The sequence below is a fragment of the Rhinoderma darwinii genome, chromosome 1 (genome assembly GCF_050947455.1).
Source record: "Rhinoderma darwinii isolate aRhiDar2 chromosome 1, aRhiDar2.hap1, whole genome shotgun sequence".
In the NCBI taxonomy this organism is placed as follows: Eukaryota; Metazoa; Chordata; class Amphibia; order Anura; family Rhinodermatidae; genus Rhinoderma; species Rhinoderma darwinii.
This window is the reverse complement of record NC_134687.1, coordinates 303,965,191-303,982,343: the sequence shown is the minus strand read 5'-3', so window position 1 is coordinate 303,982,343 and position 17,153 is coordinate 303,965,191. Positions and strand designations below refer to the sequence as shown.

Sequence of the window (17,153 nt, the reverse complement as noted above, 5' to 3'; positions counted from 1 at the left end):
TCTCTGTAGGCGAGAGGTCCCTAAGGCCATGTTTACGCATAGTCAACGGGAGTCCAAATGACACTAAGAGAACATGCAGAAAGCACACACGAAACGCCCATAATCAAAAAGTGCTTTACAAAAACACTAGCGGATTTGACCCATTTACACATCAGTTTTTTTGAGCGCTGTGTGAACAAGGCCTAAGCCAGTCTCTCCTGAAGTCACATGACCATGAACCCGGTTCTTATCTCTTGCTTGTGTGAGGTTACCCATTATGAAAAAATTGTTATGTTGCCTCTCAGCAGAAATCGACTGATGTGAACACAGCCTTAGTTCTTCAGAGGGGGTTCAGTCTGAGGTTTCCGTCGGGTTAACCCCTCAGCGGAAAGGCAAAACGGAAACATCTTCTGTTTCCCTCAGCATTGAACTCAGCGGTGATAGAAACCTAGCAAATGGTTTACGTCTGTCACCTTTGTAACAGGGTTCCGTTGTTCTTGACGGAACCAATAGCGCAGTGACAGACAGAAACCATTAGCTAGGTTTCTGTCACCATTGATATCAACGGTGAGGGAAACAGAAGCTTAGGTTTCCGTTTGCCTTTTCGTTGAGGGGTTAACCCGACGGAAAGCCTCAACGGAAGGGCAACGGTGATATGAACAGGCCCTAAACCTCACATTACTCTTATCTACTTTGCTCCCCAATCTCCCCCTGTGGTCTTTCACATACTGGGCAGCAGATAGTGTAGTGTCAGAATCATAGCCTGTGTTGTGTGTGAAGATAGCACTACCTTACACCTTGTAATAGAGGGGCATGCAGGTAGCTGTAAATATAGGCGTCTATAAGAGGAGAGAGGAATCATGGGAACTGTAGTCTATTACATGATAATCCCACCCATAGAATCAAAAACAGTAGGGCACAGAGATGGGCAACAGTGAAAATGAAAAGTTATTACTTCTGAGCTATAGTGGCATCATGTAGTGACCAGACACATACATATATGTTTGTTTCAGTATTATTCTCCAATAACCCCTTTAAGGCCTCATTTACACGAGCGTGTGCGTTTTGCGTGCGGAAAAAACGCAGCGTTTTGCGTGCGCAAAAGGCACTTGACAGCTCCGTGTGTCATCAGTGTATGATGCGCGGCTGCGTGATTTTCGCGCAGCCGCCATCATAGAGATGAGGCTAGTCAACGACAGTCACTGTCCAGGGTGCTGAAAGAGTTAACTGATCGGCAGTAACTCTTTCAGCACCCTCGACAGTGAATTCCGATCACCATATGGAGTAACCTGTTTAAAGAGGCTCTGTCACCAGATTTTGCAGCCCCTATCTGCTATTGCAGCAGATCGGCGCTGCAATGTAGATTACAGTAACGTTTTTATTTTTAAAAAACGAGCATTTTTGGCCAAGTTATGACCATTTTTGTATTTATGCAAATGAGGCTTGCAAAAGTACAACTGGGCGTGTTGAAAAGTAAAAGTACAACTGGGCGTGTATTATGTGCGTACATCGGGGCGTGTTTACTACTTTTACTAGCTGGGCGTTCTGATGAGAAGTATCATCCACTTCTCTTCACAACGCCCAGCTTCTGGCAGTGCAGATCTGTGACGTCACTCACAGGTCCTGCATCGTGTCGGCCACATCGGCACCAGAGGCTACAGTTGATTCTGCAGCAGCATCAGCATTTGCAGGTAAGTAGCTACATCGACTTACCTGCAAACGCCAATGCTGCTGCAGAATAATCTGTAGCCTCTGGTGCCGACACGATGCAGGACCTGTGAGTGACGACACAGCGTGATCTCTGGAGAACACGGCTGTGTCTGCACTGCCAGAAGCTGGGCGTTGTGAAGAGAAGTGGATGATACTTCTATACACAACGCCCAGCTAGTAAAAGTAGTAAACACGCCCCGATGTACGCACATAATACACGCCCAGTTGTACTTTTACTTTTCAACACGCCCAGTTGTACTTTTGCAAGCCTCATTTGCATAAATACGAAAATGGTCATAACTTGGCCAAAAATGCTCGTTTTTTAAAAATAAAAACGTTACTGTAATCTACATTGCAGCGCCGATCTGCTGCAATAGCAGATAGGGGTTGCAAAATCTGGTGACAGAGCCTCTTTAAAGAAAAAAAGGTTCGTACTTACCGAGAACTTCCCGGCCGTGTCCTTGGTGACGCGCCTCTCGACATCTGGCCCCACCTCCCTGGATGACGCGGCAGTCCATGTGACCGCTGCAGCCTGTGCTTGGCCTGTGATTAGCTGCAGCTGTCACTTGGACTGAATTGTCATCCCGAGAGGTCAGACTGGAGGAAGAAGCCGGGAGTTTTATCGGTAAGTCAGAATTTTATTTATTTTTTTTTACACGTTCACGTATATTGGGATCGGAAGTCACTGTCCAGGGTGCTGAACCAGTTTAACCATTTCAGCACCCTGTACAGTGACTGTCTCCTGACATCGCGTAGCGCAACATTTTTTGCCGGGTTCGGTCAAAACGAGTTCAGCCGAACCCGGTGAAGTTCGGTTCGCTCATCTCTAAGACACTCCTTTTGGATGTTTGTAAACAGAAAAGCACGTGGTGCTTTTCTGTTTACATTCAGAGTTTGACAGCTCTTGCGCGAATCACGCAGTTCGCACGGAAGTGCTTCCGTGCAACCTTCGTGGTTTTCACGCACCCATTGACTTCAATGGGTGCGTGATGCGCGAAAAACGCACGATTATAGAACATGTCGTGAGTTTTACGCAACGCACTCGCGCTGCACAAAATTCACGCATCGTCTGTACTGCCCCATAGAGTAATATAGGTGCGTACGACACGCGTGAAAAGCACGCGCGTATATTACGCTCGTGTAAATGAGGCCTAAGTATGAGTGGGAATTCAAACAACCAGAATTAGGTTAATTGTGGCTGCTGTGGTTATACCCATTCACTACTCATGCGTTTTAACCCCCCTCCCCTATTACACACACTTCAATGGGGGGGGGGGGGTATGCATGTGGTTTGCAATGTAATTATTTTTTTTTTAGATGCTCCCGTACAACTGAGGAACATCTAGAAAAGTTTCGGAAAAACACCCCCACATGAATAAATGCAGTTTTTTTTGTTCTCAACAGTGGTGACACGCCTTTGTGAAGACCCTAGTAGAACATCACAAATTGGCAGCTTAAGGTTTGGGCTAATAAACAGCGAAGTAAGGCTGCTGCTGAAGAACGCAGGCTATTGAAGAGATTTCAAGCTGGAATCACATGCCATGTCCCAGGGCGGCCAAACGTTTTACAGAGGATTATTAACAGGCCAACAGGCTTACTGCACTCCAAACTTCATTTCATGAGAACAAGAGAATTCCACACGTAATTAGATTGACTGTACTGAACGGCAGAGGCCCAGAGATATAATCCAGTACATCACATGTCCAGATACAGGATTGTTTCACTAAAGTATGAACATTTCTTCTACCTTACACGTACAGCAGAATACAAAGGATTAGCAATGGGTACAGTGCAAGACGACCACCATAAAACTAGCCATTACCAAAATAATACTTATAGAAAGTCAACCAATGAAGACCACTACTAAAGGTCTACTTACACAAAGCAACCGCCAAGATTGTTCTGGTCAGAAAGACTTCTGTTTATAGACAACAAGCAGAAGAAACTCCCATGACTTTAGTTCCATCCACTTTTCAAGCAGTTCCCTCAGTGAGGAATGACATGGTTACCATTCAGCGCCGTGCTAGTTCTATTGCGTTTTGGATCTGAAGAGGACGGGAACCTGTGCAGGTATGTAAGGGAATCACAATTCTAGCAATTCCCTCATATACTTCTGTTACCAGAATAGGTATTTGAAAGTAAGGAATGTGCCTGCTGCTCCATAGACATTACAGACTGAAGTAAACTGCAAATCCTTTGGCAGGATGACGACAGTGTAAGAATTGGGTGCCCCACAACTGCACTACTGTATATTTATTCTGCTAAAAGGGCTCTATAAAACGGTAAGAGCCGTAGTCGTAGCTGCCATAAAGTGAACCTCCATATGGTTTCAAAATGGTCAAACGCCATTAATAGGTTAATAGACTTTCCTAAACGGTCAAGTGATTTCAATCAGACCCATTGACTCGCCATTTCTTCTAAATAAAGCTCAATCACTGTATGATGAAAAGATCTGCAAGTTCCCAAGAGGTTTGCAATAACTCCGCACCATCTAGATCCCTAAAAAAAAAAAAAAAAGTTATGGCTTGGAGACTGTGGCAAAACAGAAATATATATATATAAAAATTTGGTATCACTGTAATCGTATTGAGACGCAGAATAAAGTTCAGTTGTCGTATTTACCACACAGCGGAAGCCGTAAAATCAAAACCCAAAAAACAATGGCGGAATTTAGTTTTTTTTCCCCAATCCCCCGTCTACCAGTACATTATATGGTGCCAATCAAAGCTACAGATCGTCCCTCAAACAAAATAAAAAGCCTTCTTACCACTCCATTGACGGAAAAATCAAAACATTATGGCTCTTTGAAGGCGGGGAGTGAAAGAGTAAAACATAAAAATGGCTGGGTCGTTAAAGGGGTAAGGGACGCTTAGCACACAGATGATAGTCGGTTACATTAGATGAAGGTCTCATGCGCGGCTCTATGGAATATAAACAACGGGGACTCTACACAACGAGCTGCCGCAGCCTCTCTAACCACCCGTTCACACTACACTAGTAACGGCTGGTAAAGGTGAGCCCCTCAGTGATCGCTAAACACCGCATCGTGTAACTGGCCTCTACGCCGAGAGGGTGTTTATGCCACCGATGACCTGGATCAACCTCTGTACCCTTCTGAGTCACGACGTTTACCTGAGCACTCGGCTCCTTTCCCGCTCAGTACAAGCAGCACAGCGGCGGCTAAGAGCCCGAACCCCTTCATGTTGCAGTCTACACCGGCCACACACAGGTCACCGGCGTCCTCTCTCCTCACCGAAATGGCAGCCAATGGAGATGAGAAGGGGGTCACCTGTTTCCTTATGTCAGTGGGCGGGGACTCACGCTACGCACTTCCGGTCTTTACTAAGCTTCTCCCGTCCTCAGTCACCACGAGACACGGCGGCCACATGGCCTCTAGAGATGCGGGCCCTAGTCTACTATACTACGTATTGCTGGGTTGTAACTATTCGTTTTTTTCTTTATCTCAGTCTTTACGTGCCATGGCTGTGTTCAATGCTGCTCTATGCGTCTGTAAACTAGTGATGGTAATAAAGGCTTTGCTAGACTCTTAAAAGACCTTTGGGCACTGGTTGTAGTGGGGGTGGGGTGATGCTGTTAACATGTGGTCCGGTATGCCGGACTAGTAAATGCAGTACTGGTCACCTGCAGTCACAGTAAATAACAATAGCATCCAAAAGATCCCCACTTCTAAAATAAAACTCCCATTGTAATAAGAAAAGAAGTGTCCTGCTTTATCTTTAAGGCCTAGTTTATGTCATGTTTAGGCTACGTTCAGGGGAACCCATGAACGGAACCCTGACTGAAAAAAAAAACGGAAACCATAGGTTTCCGTATGCATCACCATTGACTTCAATGGGGGAGGATCCAGTGCAAATGGTTTCCGTTTGTCTCCGTTGTGCAAGGGTCGACTATGGTATTGCTTCTGTCCAAACTATGGAACCCTTGCACGACAGAGACAAACGGAAAGCATTTGCACTTAAAATCAATGGTGATGCAAACGGAAACCCATGGTTTCCATTTGTTTCAGTCAGGGTTCTGTTCATGGGTTCCCGTGATGGAAAGCTCAGATGGAACCCCTGACACGTGAACAAAGCCTTATGCCCTCCATTTTGCGTATACGTCTGTAAGGTTTGCTTCACACAAATTTTCTGGCAATTTGAGCTGCATAAATAAATGCTTCTAAACACCACCTTTATTAAAATATAACATGCACTTTTGAAGACGTTTTTGGTGGCATTTTGTATTTAGTGTCATTTTGTACATGCTTTTTTTCTGGCATTCTGAAGTCCTATAGAGAAGCCTATGGAAAAAAAAAACGCCTTACTCAGAGCATGCTGCGTTTGGGAAAAAATCAAAACACAGTTGTGTGTAGTGCATATTTTACTATAGACTAATGTAACTTCTGGCCGCACTAACAAAACGCAGCAAAAAACGCCATGAATAACACAAAAACGCGGAAAAACACTGTGTGAATCCAGCCTAAGGCTCCCAACTTGCACGTAAACGTGTCTATAGGGCTCCATTACCCCAACAGAAACCAAAAGAGTGTCCTTTTGGCTCCATCGGGCTAGTATACAATTAAACGCATGGATGGTATTGTGTCTTAGGGCTCTTTGGATCATTGTAATCAATCTCAGACACCTGTGATAATTCGTTTGCCAGGTGTGCCCAATCAAAGGAAAAATACTAAGGCCCCATGCACACGACCGTGCCCGCAATCACAGCCCGCGATTGCGGGCATGGCTGGCCGCCGACTGGGCACGGCCGGCCGCCGACTGACAGCCGCATTTTCGGGCCGTGCTCCCATACAAAGTATGGGAGCACGGCCCGCAAAATGCACAAGAACGGACATGTTCCATAATTCCCGGAACATTTCCACGGCACGGACACCCTTCCGTAGCGCTATGGAAAGGTGTCCGCTTTCAATGAAAGTGAATGGGTCCGTTTTTGCGGACCGCAATTGCGGTCCGCAAAAACGGAAGTTTTTTACGGTCGTGTGCATGGGGCTTTAAGAAGGACGTTCCACATTATTAATCAGGCCACAGGTTTCAAGCAATATGGGAAAGAAAAAGGATCTCTCTGCTGCCGAAAAGCGTGAAATAGTGCAATACCTTGGACGAGGTATGAAAACATTGGATATTCCAAGAAAACTTAAGCTTGATCATCGTACTGTAAAAATATTTGTGGCTGATTCAGAGCACAGACGGGTTCGTTCAGATAAAGGCATAATGAGGAAGGTTTCTGCCAGACAAATTAATAGGATTAGGAGAGCAGCTGCTAAAATGCCATTGCAAAGCAGCAAACAGGTATTTGAAGCCGCTGCTGCCTCTGGAGTCCCGCGAACCTCAAGGTGTAGGATCCTCCAGAGGTTTGCAAGTGTGCATAAAGCTATTATTCGACCACCCCTAAACAATGCTCAAAAGCAGAAACGGTTGCAGTGGGCTCCGAAATACATGAAGACTAATTTTCAAAACGTGTTGTTTACTGATGAGTGCCGTGCAACCCTGGATGGTCCAGATGGATGGAGTAGTGGATGGTTGGTGAATGGCCACCATGTCCCAACAAGGCTGCGACATCAGCAAGGAGGTGGCGGAGTCATGTTTTCGGCTGGAATCATGGGGAGAGAGCTGGTAGGCCCCTTTAGGGTCCCTGACGGTGTGAAAATGACCTCTGCAAAGTACGTAGAGTTTATGACTGACCACTTTCTTCCGTGGTACAAAAAGAAGAACCGTGCCTTCCGTAGCAAAATTATCTTCATACATGACAATGCACCATCTCATGCTGCAAAGAATACCTCTGTGTCATTGGCTGCTATGGGCATAAAAGGAGAGAAACTCATGGTGTGGCCCCCATGTTCCCCTGACCTCAACCCTATTGAGAACCTTTGGAGCATCCTCAAGCAAAATATCTATGAGGGTGGGAGGTAGTTCACATCAAAACAGAAGCTCTGGGAGGCTATTCTGACATCCTGCAAAGATATTCAAGCAGAAACTGTCCAAATACTCACAAATTCAATGGATGCAAGAATTGTGAAGGTGATATCAAAGAAGGGGTCCTATGCTAACATGTGACTTGGCCTGTTAAGTTTTTTTTGATTGAAAGAGCTTTTGATTTCTGTAAATATGACCTCCTGATGCTGCAAATTCAACAAATTACCATTTTAGTTCTCTTTACAACCTTTAAAATGTTTTGATCTCTGTTGTGCATAATAATTTGAAACAGTGCATTTTGAGTTTTTTACTTCTAAAAAAAAATCTGTTATCATTGGGAGATTTGTTCAATAAAATTTGCATTATACTCCAACGGTTGATGGCTGACTGTCATTTGCATCGACTATTTAGGAAAATCAGCGAAAAATAACATTTGCATAATAATTTGGAACGCGGTGTATATCGGGTAGCTTCCCTCGGCCCGGGTGAAAATGGCCCTGGGGAGGCTCCTGATATATAGACAGTGAATTACGAAGCTTCCCCAGAACCAAAGTCTTCGGGCAGAGCGTTTCTGATGCTCTACCCAATGACTTCCCTAGGGCTGGAGACTATAGACCGTTCATGTGTCTGTCAGAAGCAGAAACGGTAATATGTTATTTAGAAAAACGATTATTGTTCACACTCCTGGACTATAATCATTTTTCAGTGAAAGTGGAGGTACAATAATAGAGTATACAACCCAACAAAAGCCAGTGTCTATATTATTTAATATTCATAGAAAGTCATACACACAATTGTACAATCAGTGTGGCTATCTATATAACCGAAGCATGGTGGTACCATAGGTTCACAATATAGATAGTTAACTGTACATTATCTCTTCAAATCGCTTTAACTTATCATATAAATAAAATATATTATATCTAGATTTCGCTATTAGACATATTTCTCATCCACTAAATAAACTTAGATCAAATTGGCAGTATTGTCAACTAATTTTTAATATCTGGTCCAGGTAACCGTCCCTTGGCAGCCGCCAGCATCTCTTACCTCCGTATCGACGTTCCCCTCCTCCCCGGGAATGCCGGCGTGTACTGCTCCTGCCCGCTGCTTGCAACCGTAAGGTGTGCGCGCGCCCTGATGACCTCTTAAAGGGCCAGCTTGCTCACTACTATATCCCTCCCTAGCCTATCCCTGTGCACCCTGTCCTATTTAAATCTTAAGTTAAAGAGGCTCTGTCACCAGATTTTGCAACCCCTATCTGGTATTGCAGCAGATCGGCGCTGCAATGTAGATTACAGTAACGTTTTTATTTTAAAAAAACGAGCATTTTTGGCCAAGTTATGACCATTTTTGTATTTATGCAAATGAGGCTTGCAAAAGTACAACTGGGCGTGTTGAAAAGTAAAAGTACAACTGGGCGTGTATTATGTGCGTACATCGGGGCGTTTTTACTTCTTTTACTAGCTGGGCGTTCTGACGAGAAGTATCATCCACTTCTCTTCACAACGCCCAGCTTCTGGCAGTGCAGACACAGCGTGTTCTCGAGAGATCACGCTGTGACATCACTCACTTCCTGCCCCAGGTCCTGCATCGTGTCAGACGAGCGAGGACACATCGGCACCAGAGGCTACAGTTGATTCTGCAGCAGCATCGGCGTTTGCAGGTAAGTTGATGTAGCTACTTACCTGCAAACGCTGATGCTGGTGCAGAATCATCTGTAGCCTCTGGTGCCGATGTGACCGACACGATGCAGGACCTGGGGCAGGAAGTGAGTGACGTCACAGCGTGATCTCTCGAGAACACGCTGTGTCCGTGCACTGCCAGAAGCTGGGCGTTGTGAAGAGAAGTGGATGATACTTCTCATCAGAGCGCCCAGCTAGTAAAAGAAGTAAAAACGCCCCGATGTACGCACATAATACACGCCCAGTTGGACTTTTACTTTTCAACACGCCCAGTTGTACTTTTGCAAACCTCATTTGCTTAAATACAAAAATGGTCATTACTTGGCCAAAAATGCTCGTGTTTTAAAAATAAAAACGTTACTGTAATCTACATTGCAGCGCCGATCTGCTGCAATAGCAGATAGGGGTTGCAAAATCTGGTGACAGAGCCTCTTTAAGGAGATTCTGGACTACAAGAGGGTAGGAGGAAAAGTCTTCCACCTGGTAGACTGGAAGGGGTTTGGTCCTGAGGAGATATCGTTGGAACCTGAAGAGAACATTGATGCCCCATGCGCTCATCAAGATGTTCCTTCTACGCCCTGGTCCTAAGAAGAGGGGCGTAAAGGGGGGGGGGGGGGTACTGTAACGCTGGCGGCCGTCGATTGCCGCTTTCCGGCTTCCCTTGGGGGTCACCGGCATCTCTTACCTCTTTTTCGGCGTTCCCCTCCCCGGGGAGGCCGGCATGTACTGCTCCTGCCTGCTGCCCGCTCCCATAAGGTGCGCACGCGTGCCCTGTTGACCTCTTAAAGAGCCAGCGCGTGCACCACTATATCCTTCCCTGTCCTATTTTAATCTGTCCTGCCCTTCCTGTGCCTGAGGGTTGTTGTGTCTGCCCATGTTCGTTTAGCAAATGGTCACTTAGTTGCATCCTGTTCCCGTAGCCTGTATCCCGTAATTGTGTTTGTTCCCGTACGAAGTATAGTGTTGGAGTTGAGTTTGTAATCTGTGCCAAGTGTCTTCACGCCTATTGTTTGGCCAGCTGCTAGTCCGCTACGGCGGAGCGGCCTTGTGGGTCCACATACCCCTTAGCCGTGATACATTATATGTGAATATAAAATATAATTGAAAAAAGTAATGTGTTATCATTACACAATCTACTTAATATACACTACCGTTCAAAAGTTTGGGGTCACCCAGACAATTTTGTGTTTTCCATGAAAACTCACACTTATATTTATCAAATGAGTTGCAAAATGACTAGAAAATATAGTCAGAACATTGACAAGGTTAGAAATAATGATTTTTATTTGAAATAATAATTTTCTCCTTCAAGCTTTGCTTTGGTCTTGGAATGCTCCATTTGCAGCAATTACAGCATTGCAGACCTTTGGCATTCTAGCTGTTAATTTGCTGAGGTAATCGGGAGAAATTTCACCCCATGCTTCCAGAAGCCCCTCCCACAAGTTGGATTGGCTTAATGGGCACTTCTTGCGTACCATACGGTCAAGCTGCTCCCGCAACAGCTCTATGGGGTTGAGATCTGGTGACTGCGCCGGCCACTCCATTACAGATAGAATACCAGCTGCCGGCTTCTTCCCTAAATAGTTCTTGCATAATTTGATGAAATTGGCTCCAATCAAGCGCTATTCACAGGGTATGGCATGGCGTTGCAAAATGGAGTGATAGCCTTCCTTATTCAAAATCTCTTTTACCTTGTACAAATCTCCTACTTTACCAGCACCAAAGCAACCCCAGACCATCACATTACCTCCACCATGCTTGACAGATGGCGTCAGGCACTCTTCCAGCATCTTTTCAGTTGTTCTGCGTCTCACAAATGTTCTTCTGTGTGGTCCAAACACCTCAAACTTCGATTCATCTGTCCATAACACTTTTTTCCCAACACAAAATTGTCTGGGTGACCCCAAACTTTTGAACGGGGTGTGTGTGTGTGTGTGTGTGTGTGTGTGTGTGTGTGTGTGTGTGTGTGTGTGTGTGTGTGTGTGTGTGCGCGCGCACGTGCGTGCGTGCGTGCGTGCGTGCACACACACACACACGAAACCGTCTTAATGAAAGTAAACCCCAAATTTAGCCTAAGGCCACTTCCACATAGTGCAGCTTATTGCAACTGTATTTTTAGGCAAAAACCAGGAGTGCATTGAAAACAAGAGCAGTATTTTCACAGCATATTTGTGTAGTGTCTACTTTTTTACAACGCGTATTTTTACGAGGCGTTTATTAATTCAGCAGCATAAAAATACATCTACATACTGCTGAACATTTTCCAGACGGAAATCAGAGTATGCTGTGTTTTTTTCAAAACCGCAACAGGCTTAGGGCCTGTTCACATCAGCGTTGGCTTTCCGTTCCAGGGTTCCATCGGAACGGAAAGTCAAACAAACCACAGCTTCCGTTTGATATCAATGGTGACAGAAACTTTACTAATTGTTTCCATTCGCCACCATTCCGGCAGGTTTCCGTTTTTCCGACGGAATCAATAGCGCATTCGACTCAGCTATTGATTCCATCGTTAAAACGGAAACCTGCCGGAATGGTGATGAACGGAAACCATTAGCAATGTTTCCGTCACCATTGATATGAAAGGTGACTGAAACAGAAGCTGTGGTTTCAGTTTGACTTTCCGTTGCGGGGTTCACCTGACGGAAACCTCCGACAGAACCCCGGAACGGAAAGCCAACGCTGATGTGAACAGGCCCCAAGTCTGTTCTGGATATTTACTGTGGATTTCAGTCTTTTCAATGTAGAAGGGGTGAAATCCACAGCAAAACATGCACCTAAAGCATTGCGGAAATTCCGCAGCATTTCCGTCCCGTGTGAATCCAGCCTTAATCGTTACAAACTTTTTCTGTGTTTTACCCCTGGGTTTGGGCTAAAAATTCGGATTCAAAATACCAACCAAATCTGCACTGGGTGAAAGTGGCCTAAGGCTGATTTTACACAAGTGTAATATGGGCGCAGAAATTATAGCGGGTCAGATGACTCGAACTATCATCATAGGTCTCTACGCTTGTGTAAAACGGGCTTTAGGTGTAATAGGAATAGACAGGGTTTGCAAATCTTGCTAGGTCATTAACCTCTTCCCACGTCACGACTTACTATTGCATCGTGGTGGGGGAGGTAATGTTCGGAGCAGGCTCACCCACTGAGCCCGCTCCGTCTGCAGCGGGTGTCCGCTGTTTTACAGCTCACACCTGGGAATAACAGCCAGGAACAGCGATCACGCTGTTCCTGGCTGTCTAACCCCTTAGATGCTGCAATCAAGCACAAATCACAGCATCTAAGACGTTACAAACCCCTCTCACAGCTCATCGGCCCCCCCACAAAGCAATCGGGGGGCACCAATGGTTGTCATGGCAGCCCAGGGGCCTAATGAAGGCCCCCAGGGCTGCCTTTCTTCATCTCCTCTTAAGCCGTGTTTCTGGCACAGCTTAAGGGTATGTTCACACGGCCTATTTACGGACGTAATTCGGGCGTTTTTGCCCCGAATTACGTCTGAAAATAGCGCCTCAATAGCGCTGACAAACATCTGCCCATTGAAAGCAATGGGCAGACGTTTGTCTGTTCACACGAGGCGTATATTAACGCGCCGCTGTCAAAAGACGGCGCGTAAATAGACGCCCGCGTCAAAGAAGTGACCTGTCACTTCTTCGGCCGTAATTAGTGCCGTTACTCATTGACTCCAATGAATAGCAGCGCTAATTACGGCCGTAATTGACGCGGCGTTCAAGCGCCTGCACATGCCGGTACGGCTGAAATAACGGGGATGTTTTCAGGCTGAAACATCCCCGTAATTTCAGCCGTTACGGACCCCCGCCGTGTGAACATACCCTAACAGGAACCTGTAAAAATGACAATACACTGCAATACATTAGTCTAATGTAACTCTAATCTAACGATCGCTGGTTCGAGTCCCCTAGAGGGACTACTAAAGTGTGTAAAATTGTTTTAAAGTTTTTAGTATTGTAAAAAAAAAAAAAAAAATTTAATTAATTGAAAGTTTAAAAAAAACAAAAAACCCTTTTCCCATTTTTCCTCTGAAGGAACGTAAAAAAATAAAGAAATCCTACAAAATTGATATGGCTGCGTCTGTAAAATGATGAACTATTACACTATAGCATTATTTAATGTTTTATAACATTTTTCAGTAAAAAAAAATTTTGTTTCTTCCTTTTAAAAGTAGTAAAACATTTAAAAAAAAAACAAAACTATATAAGTTTGGGATCGCCGTAATCGTATTGAGCGGTAGAATAAAGTTAACGCAGTTTTTACAGCTCAGTGAACGCTGTAAAAATGAAACCCTCAAAAGATTCAGTAATTGTTTTTTTTTCCTATTCAATCCCACAAAAAAAAAAAAAAATTCCCCAGTTTCCCACTACATTACATGGTACCGTTAAAACTACGACTCGTCCCACAAAAAAACAAGCCCTCATACGGCTATAATGACAGAAGAATAAAGCAAGTTATAGCTTTTTAAAGGTGGGGAGGAAAAAATGAAAACTAAAATCCAGAAAATGACCAGGTCCTGAAGGGGTTAATGACTAACATGCCAGAGGCCCTGCTCCTTATGAGACCCACAGCAATCCCTAAATATAAAACGTCACTAGCAGGCCATTTTATTCAAGCAGCTAAAAATGTACTCAAGGCATTGAAAAATGTAGAATCCATGATCTAAGTTCGGTTCAGTTGAACCGATGAGGTTGTGTGTGTTAGGTCTGTAATATGGGCTTTAAAATGTGGCCATATTACAGGCCTTAGATTTAAGAGTCCATTCTCACATGGAAACTGGTATAGATACTTGGTTCTATTGAGTTTAATAATATTTTATAGAATAAAAATATCCATAGAGAAGTACATAACAAAATATAAGCCCTTGGATAGTACTCTCTAAATTTTCCAAAAGTGACAATCAAGATTGGCAGCCTTTACAGCTAGTATAGGGGTTGTCACTGATTTTTTTTCCCACCAGGAGGTTAGACACTAATACTATTCTTGCCACTATCACTGCATTTTTTTGGCAGATTTGCCACTTCTAAAAGATCTATTGCCTTTTTTTTTTTTAAAGAGGAATGTGCGGACACAAATCACCATATACAACAATTTCTACATCATACCTGGCTTGAATATAGTGGCAGGTATGCGTATATGTGGCAATATATATATATATATATATATATATATATATATATATAGTGGTTTTGAGCTCCATGACAACCCTGCACCGACAAAAGTGGAGAATATTGTCAGAAGCGCTCAGGCTTTTGGCCTGTCCGTTCTTCTAGTAGAGATCATTTACGGTGTTAGTGCAGGGGTAAAACGTTCACAAGGCTGGATGGAGCATGTGGCACACATCTAACTGTAGAAGAGCTGATCAGTTTTAGATCATGATCTGATGTTTGTGAACCCTTACTAGCCTTTCATTATACGGTCTACTGTCAGCACAATATTTTAAGACCTGATGTCCGTATAAGTACTTTTCCAGTATAATCCATGCTCTGCATTTATGGCATACACTTCACCTCAAAAAGTTTCCACGTAGCAATTAAAACACTCCATAAAAATGAAAGGACGATAACACTAGTATTTTATAACTTGTAATATATAAACGATCGGCGAAAGCCCTGGATCTAACTGGGAAGACGAAGACAGAATTATAACCAGGACACTTCCAGGACTCACCAGATGGGTGAAATATTTTGTACACATTTGGCAATTGTGATGCCTTTGTTTTCTGTCAATGGACATGGAGAAATATTTAATCCAGTTTTCTACTTTTTGACACGGTCGTGATTAGTGCTTATTTTCTATACGTTATATCAGAGGTTGAAAGCACGTCTTATTGCACTGCCACACCCACAGGTTACTCCACTAAAGGTCAGAAACTATATACTTGAAATATATAAACTCCACCAGCAGAACCTGTTCGGGAATAATATTACACTGTTCCAGATCACACATAATAAGAGACGCAAAAGTAATTTTCTCTTTATTTTTTTATTCAATTATCTTAAAACAAACCAGAAAAATAGCAGAAAATCCCACACAGAGAAATCAAAACCACACAATAATGCTACTAACCCAACCCCACCATACGGTAAATACAGTGTCAGACAATAAGGCTCTGTGTACACTTGCGTCATCAATTCCGTGTTAACAGGAACCACGACGGATCCGTTATGATCAGTTACAATATATCCGTTTTTTTTCTCCATTAATTTATGATGGATCAGTCATGTTTCTGTCAGGTATCAGTTTTTTTTGCTGGATACAATACTGCAGTATGCTACGCTATGCTCACTAACAAAAAGCAACTGAAGCCTGACGAAAAAGAACAAACAGAGGTGTGAACAGAGCCCAAGAGAAAATCTTCACAACCAAAGCACCCCTCTTTACCTTCCACCCACACCCAAAATAAAAAGCAACCAAATAAAAAAATTCTCACACCAACCCTCTTAAGCCTAATTTCAGTCCTGCACTGCAGCCTGAAATAGCAAAGGTAAAGGGTGTGGAGTAAGTATAGCAGCAGGACTTGCAAAGCACTCTACTGCCATCCTGTGGCACAAGCTTTTACTGCAAGCATTAAGCCAACCTCTACTGTAAGCTCAGGAACCATCCTTGGCATTTCAGTAGGCCAAAGCCTCAAATCTCTCCTCTATTTCTCTTGTACCACATGTGCCAGGTGAGAATATGGTCAAAGAAATAAAGAGTGGAAAATCATCAGTGTCTATTTTATTGATGATGAGAAGAAGATAGGGATCTATGCAAGTACTGGAGGAACAGGTTGTCAGGATTCTTCATTGCCAGAATCATCCTTATCTTCATAGCAGCTGTCACCCTCATCTTCCATGTCACCATCCTCATAGTAGTCATCATAGAAAAGGTCAGATCCCTCATCTGGAGTTGGAGCCTTGGTTTTCACGCAGTATTCAGCTAGTGTGGTAGGAACCTTCACCCCGTCATGTTCTGCATCAGCCTTAGTGGTGAGAGCTTGTTTCCTATGAAATAAAGACAGGTGATTGAGAACACAGTAGATAGAGAAGGCTATGCCAATGGCATTCTGGATATCTTTAGTAATTTGCTATAATCGTGTATGACTTACAAGGAATCTTTCTGTGGAACAGCAGGAAGTTTCCTTTCATTGCTGAACAGTACCAGCAACTTTGGTAATAATCTAGCACCTCCGTCAATCTATATTAATCTTTAAAATGAAGCACAATCTGCCTCTGCCAATTCCTGTCAGAGAACACCTGCTGCTGTAAATGTCTGTATTCTACTGCAGGAATGACATCCCTGCTGCTTTACTACTCTCGATTACCAAAATGACCCTATAAGCCATAGTGAGCTCATTTGGAAATGGATCTATTTTATAGAATGAATGAGAACACAGTTCCCCCAATAGAATGGTCAAAGTGGCTGCAAGGTGGCGCTTTAACATATTCATGAGAGGTTTTAATGGTGCATCTGTCAACTAAACATGTTCCATGGGTATTCGAAACGTAAATGGATCCACTCCCGATACCTGAAGAACAAACTATTTTCATTCAAAAGGACGTTACAGGAAAGAGCAAGCTTAAAGGGGTTTTCCCACGAGGGACATTTTTGACATATCCACAGGATATGTCATAAATGTCAGATAGATGCGGGTCCCACACCTATCTCTAGAACGGGGCCCCTAAAACCAGTTCTACCTCTGTGCGTGTTGGCTGATTTCGGACCATAAAAAGGTAAAAAAAAAAAAAAAGCCCCATATAAATGAATGGTAGTTACGGAAACAGCATAGCTCGCATGCTACGCTGCTTCCGTAACTGCTATTCAATACTTTGGGAGTTACGGACACAGCGTAGCTCAGTGA

General features: G+C 43.8%; 2 protein-coding genes across 2 annotated transcripts in view; both read right to left on the bottom strand.

The window, feature by feature from the left end:
• The window catches only part of BSG (basigin (Ok blood group)), a 43,374-nt gene extending 38,369 nt beyond the window's left edge, over positions 1 to 5,005 (bottom strand). The window contains exon 1 of the mRNA XM_075825457.1: positions 4,822 to 5,005. Within this exon, the coding sequence (XP_075681572.1) occupies positions 4,822 to 4,891 (70 nt within the window). The 5' untranslated portion in view covers positions 4,892 to 5,005. The remainder of the gene's footprint in view (positions 1 to 4,821) is intronic.
• An 11,008-nt stretch (positions 5,006 to 16,013) lies between these two features.
• Positions 16,014 to 17,153, bottom strand: part of CDC34 (cell division cycle 34, ubiquitin conjugating enzyme) — a 43,467-nt gene continuing 42,327 nt past the window's right edge. Inside the window, exon 5 of the mRNA XM_075825455.1 lies at positions 16,014 to 16,296. Coding sequence (XP_075681570.1) covers positions 16,086 to 16,296 — 211 coding nt within the window. The 3' untranslated portion in view covers positions 16,014 to 16,085. The remainder of the gene's footprint in view (positions 16,297 to 17,153) is intronic.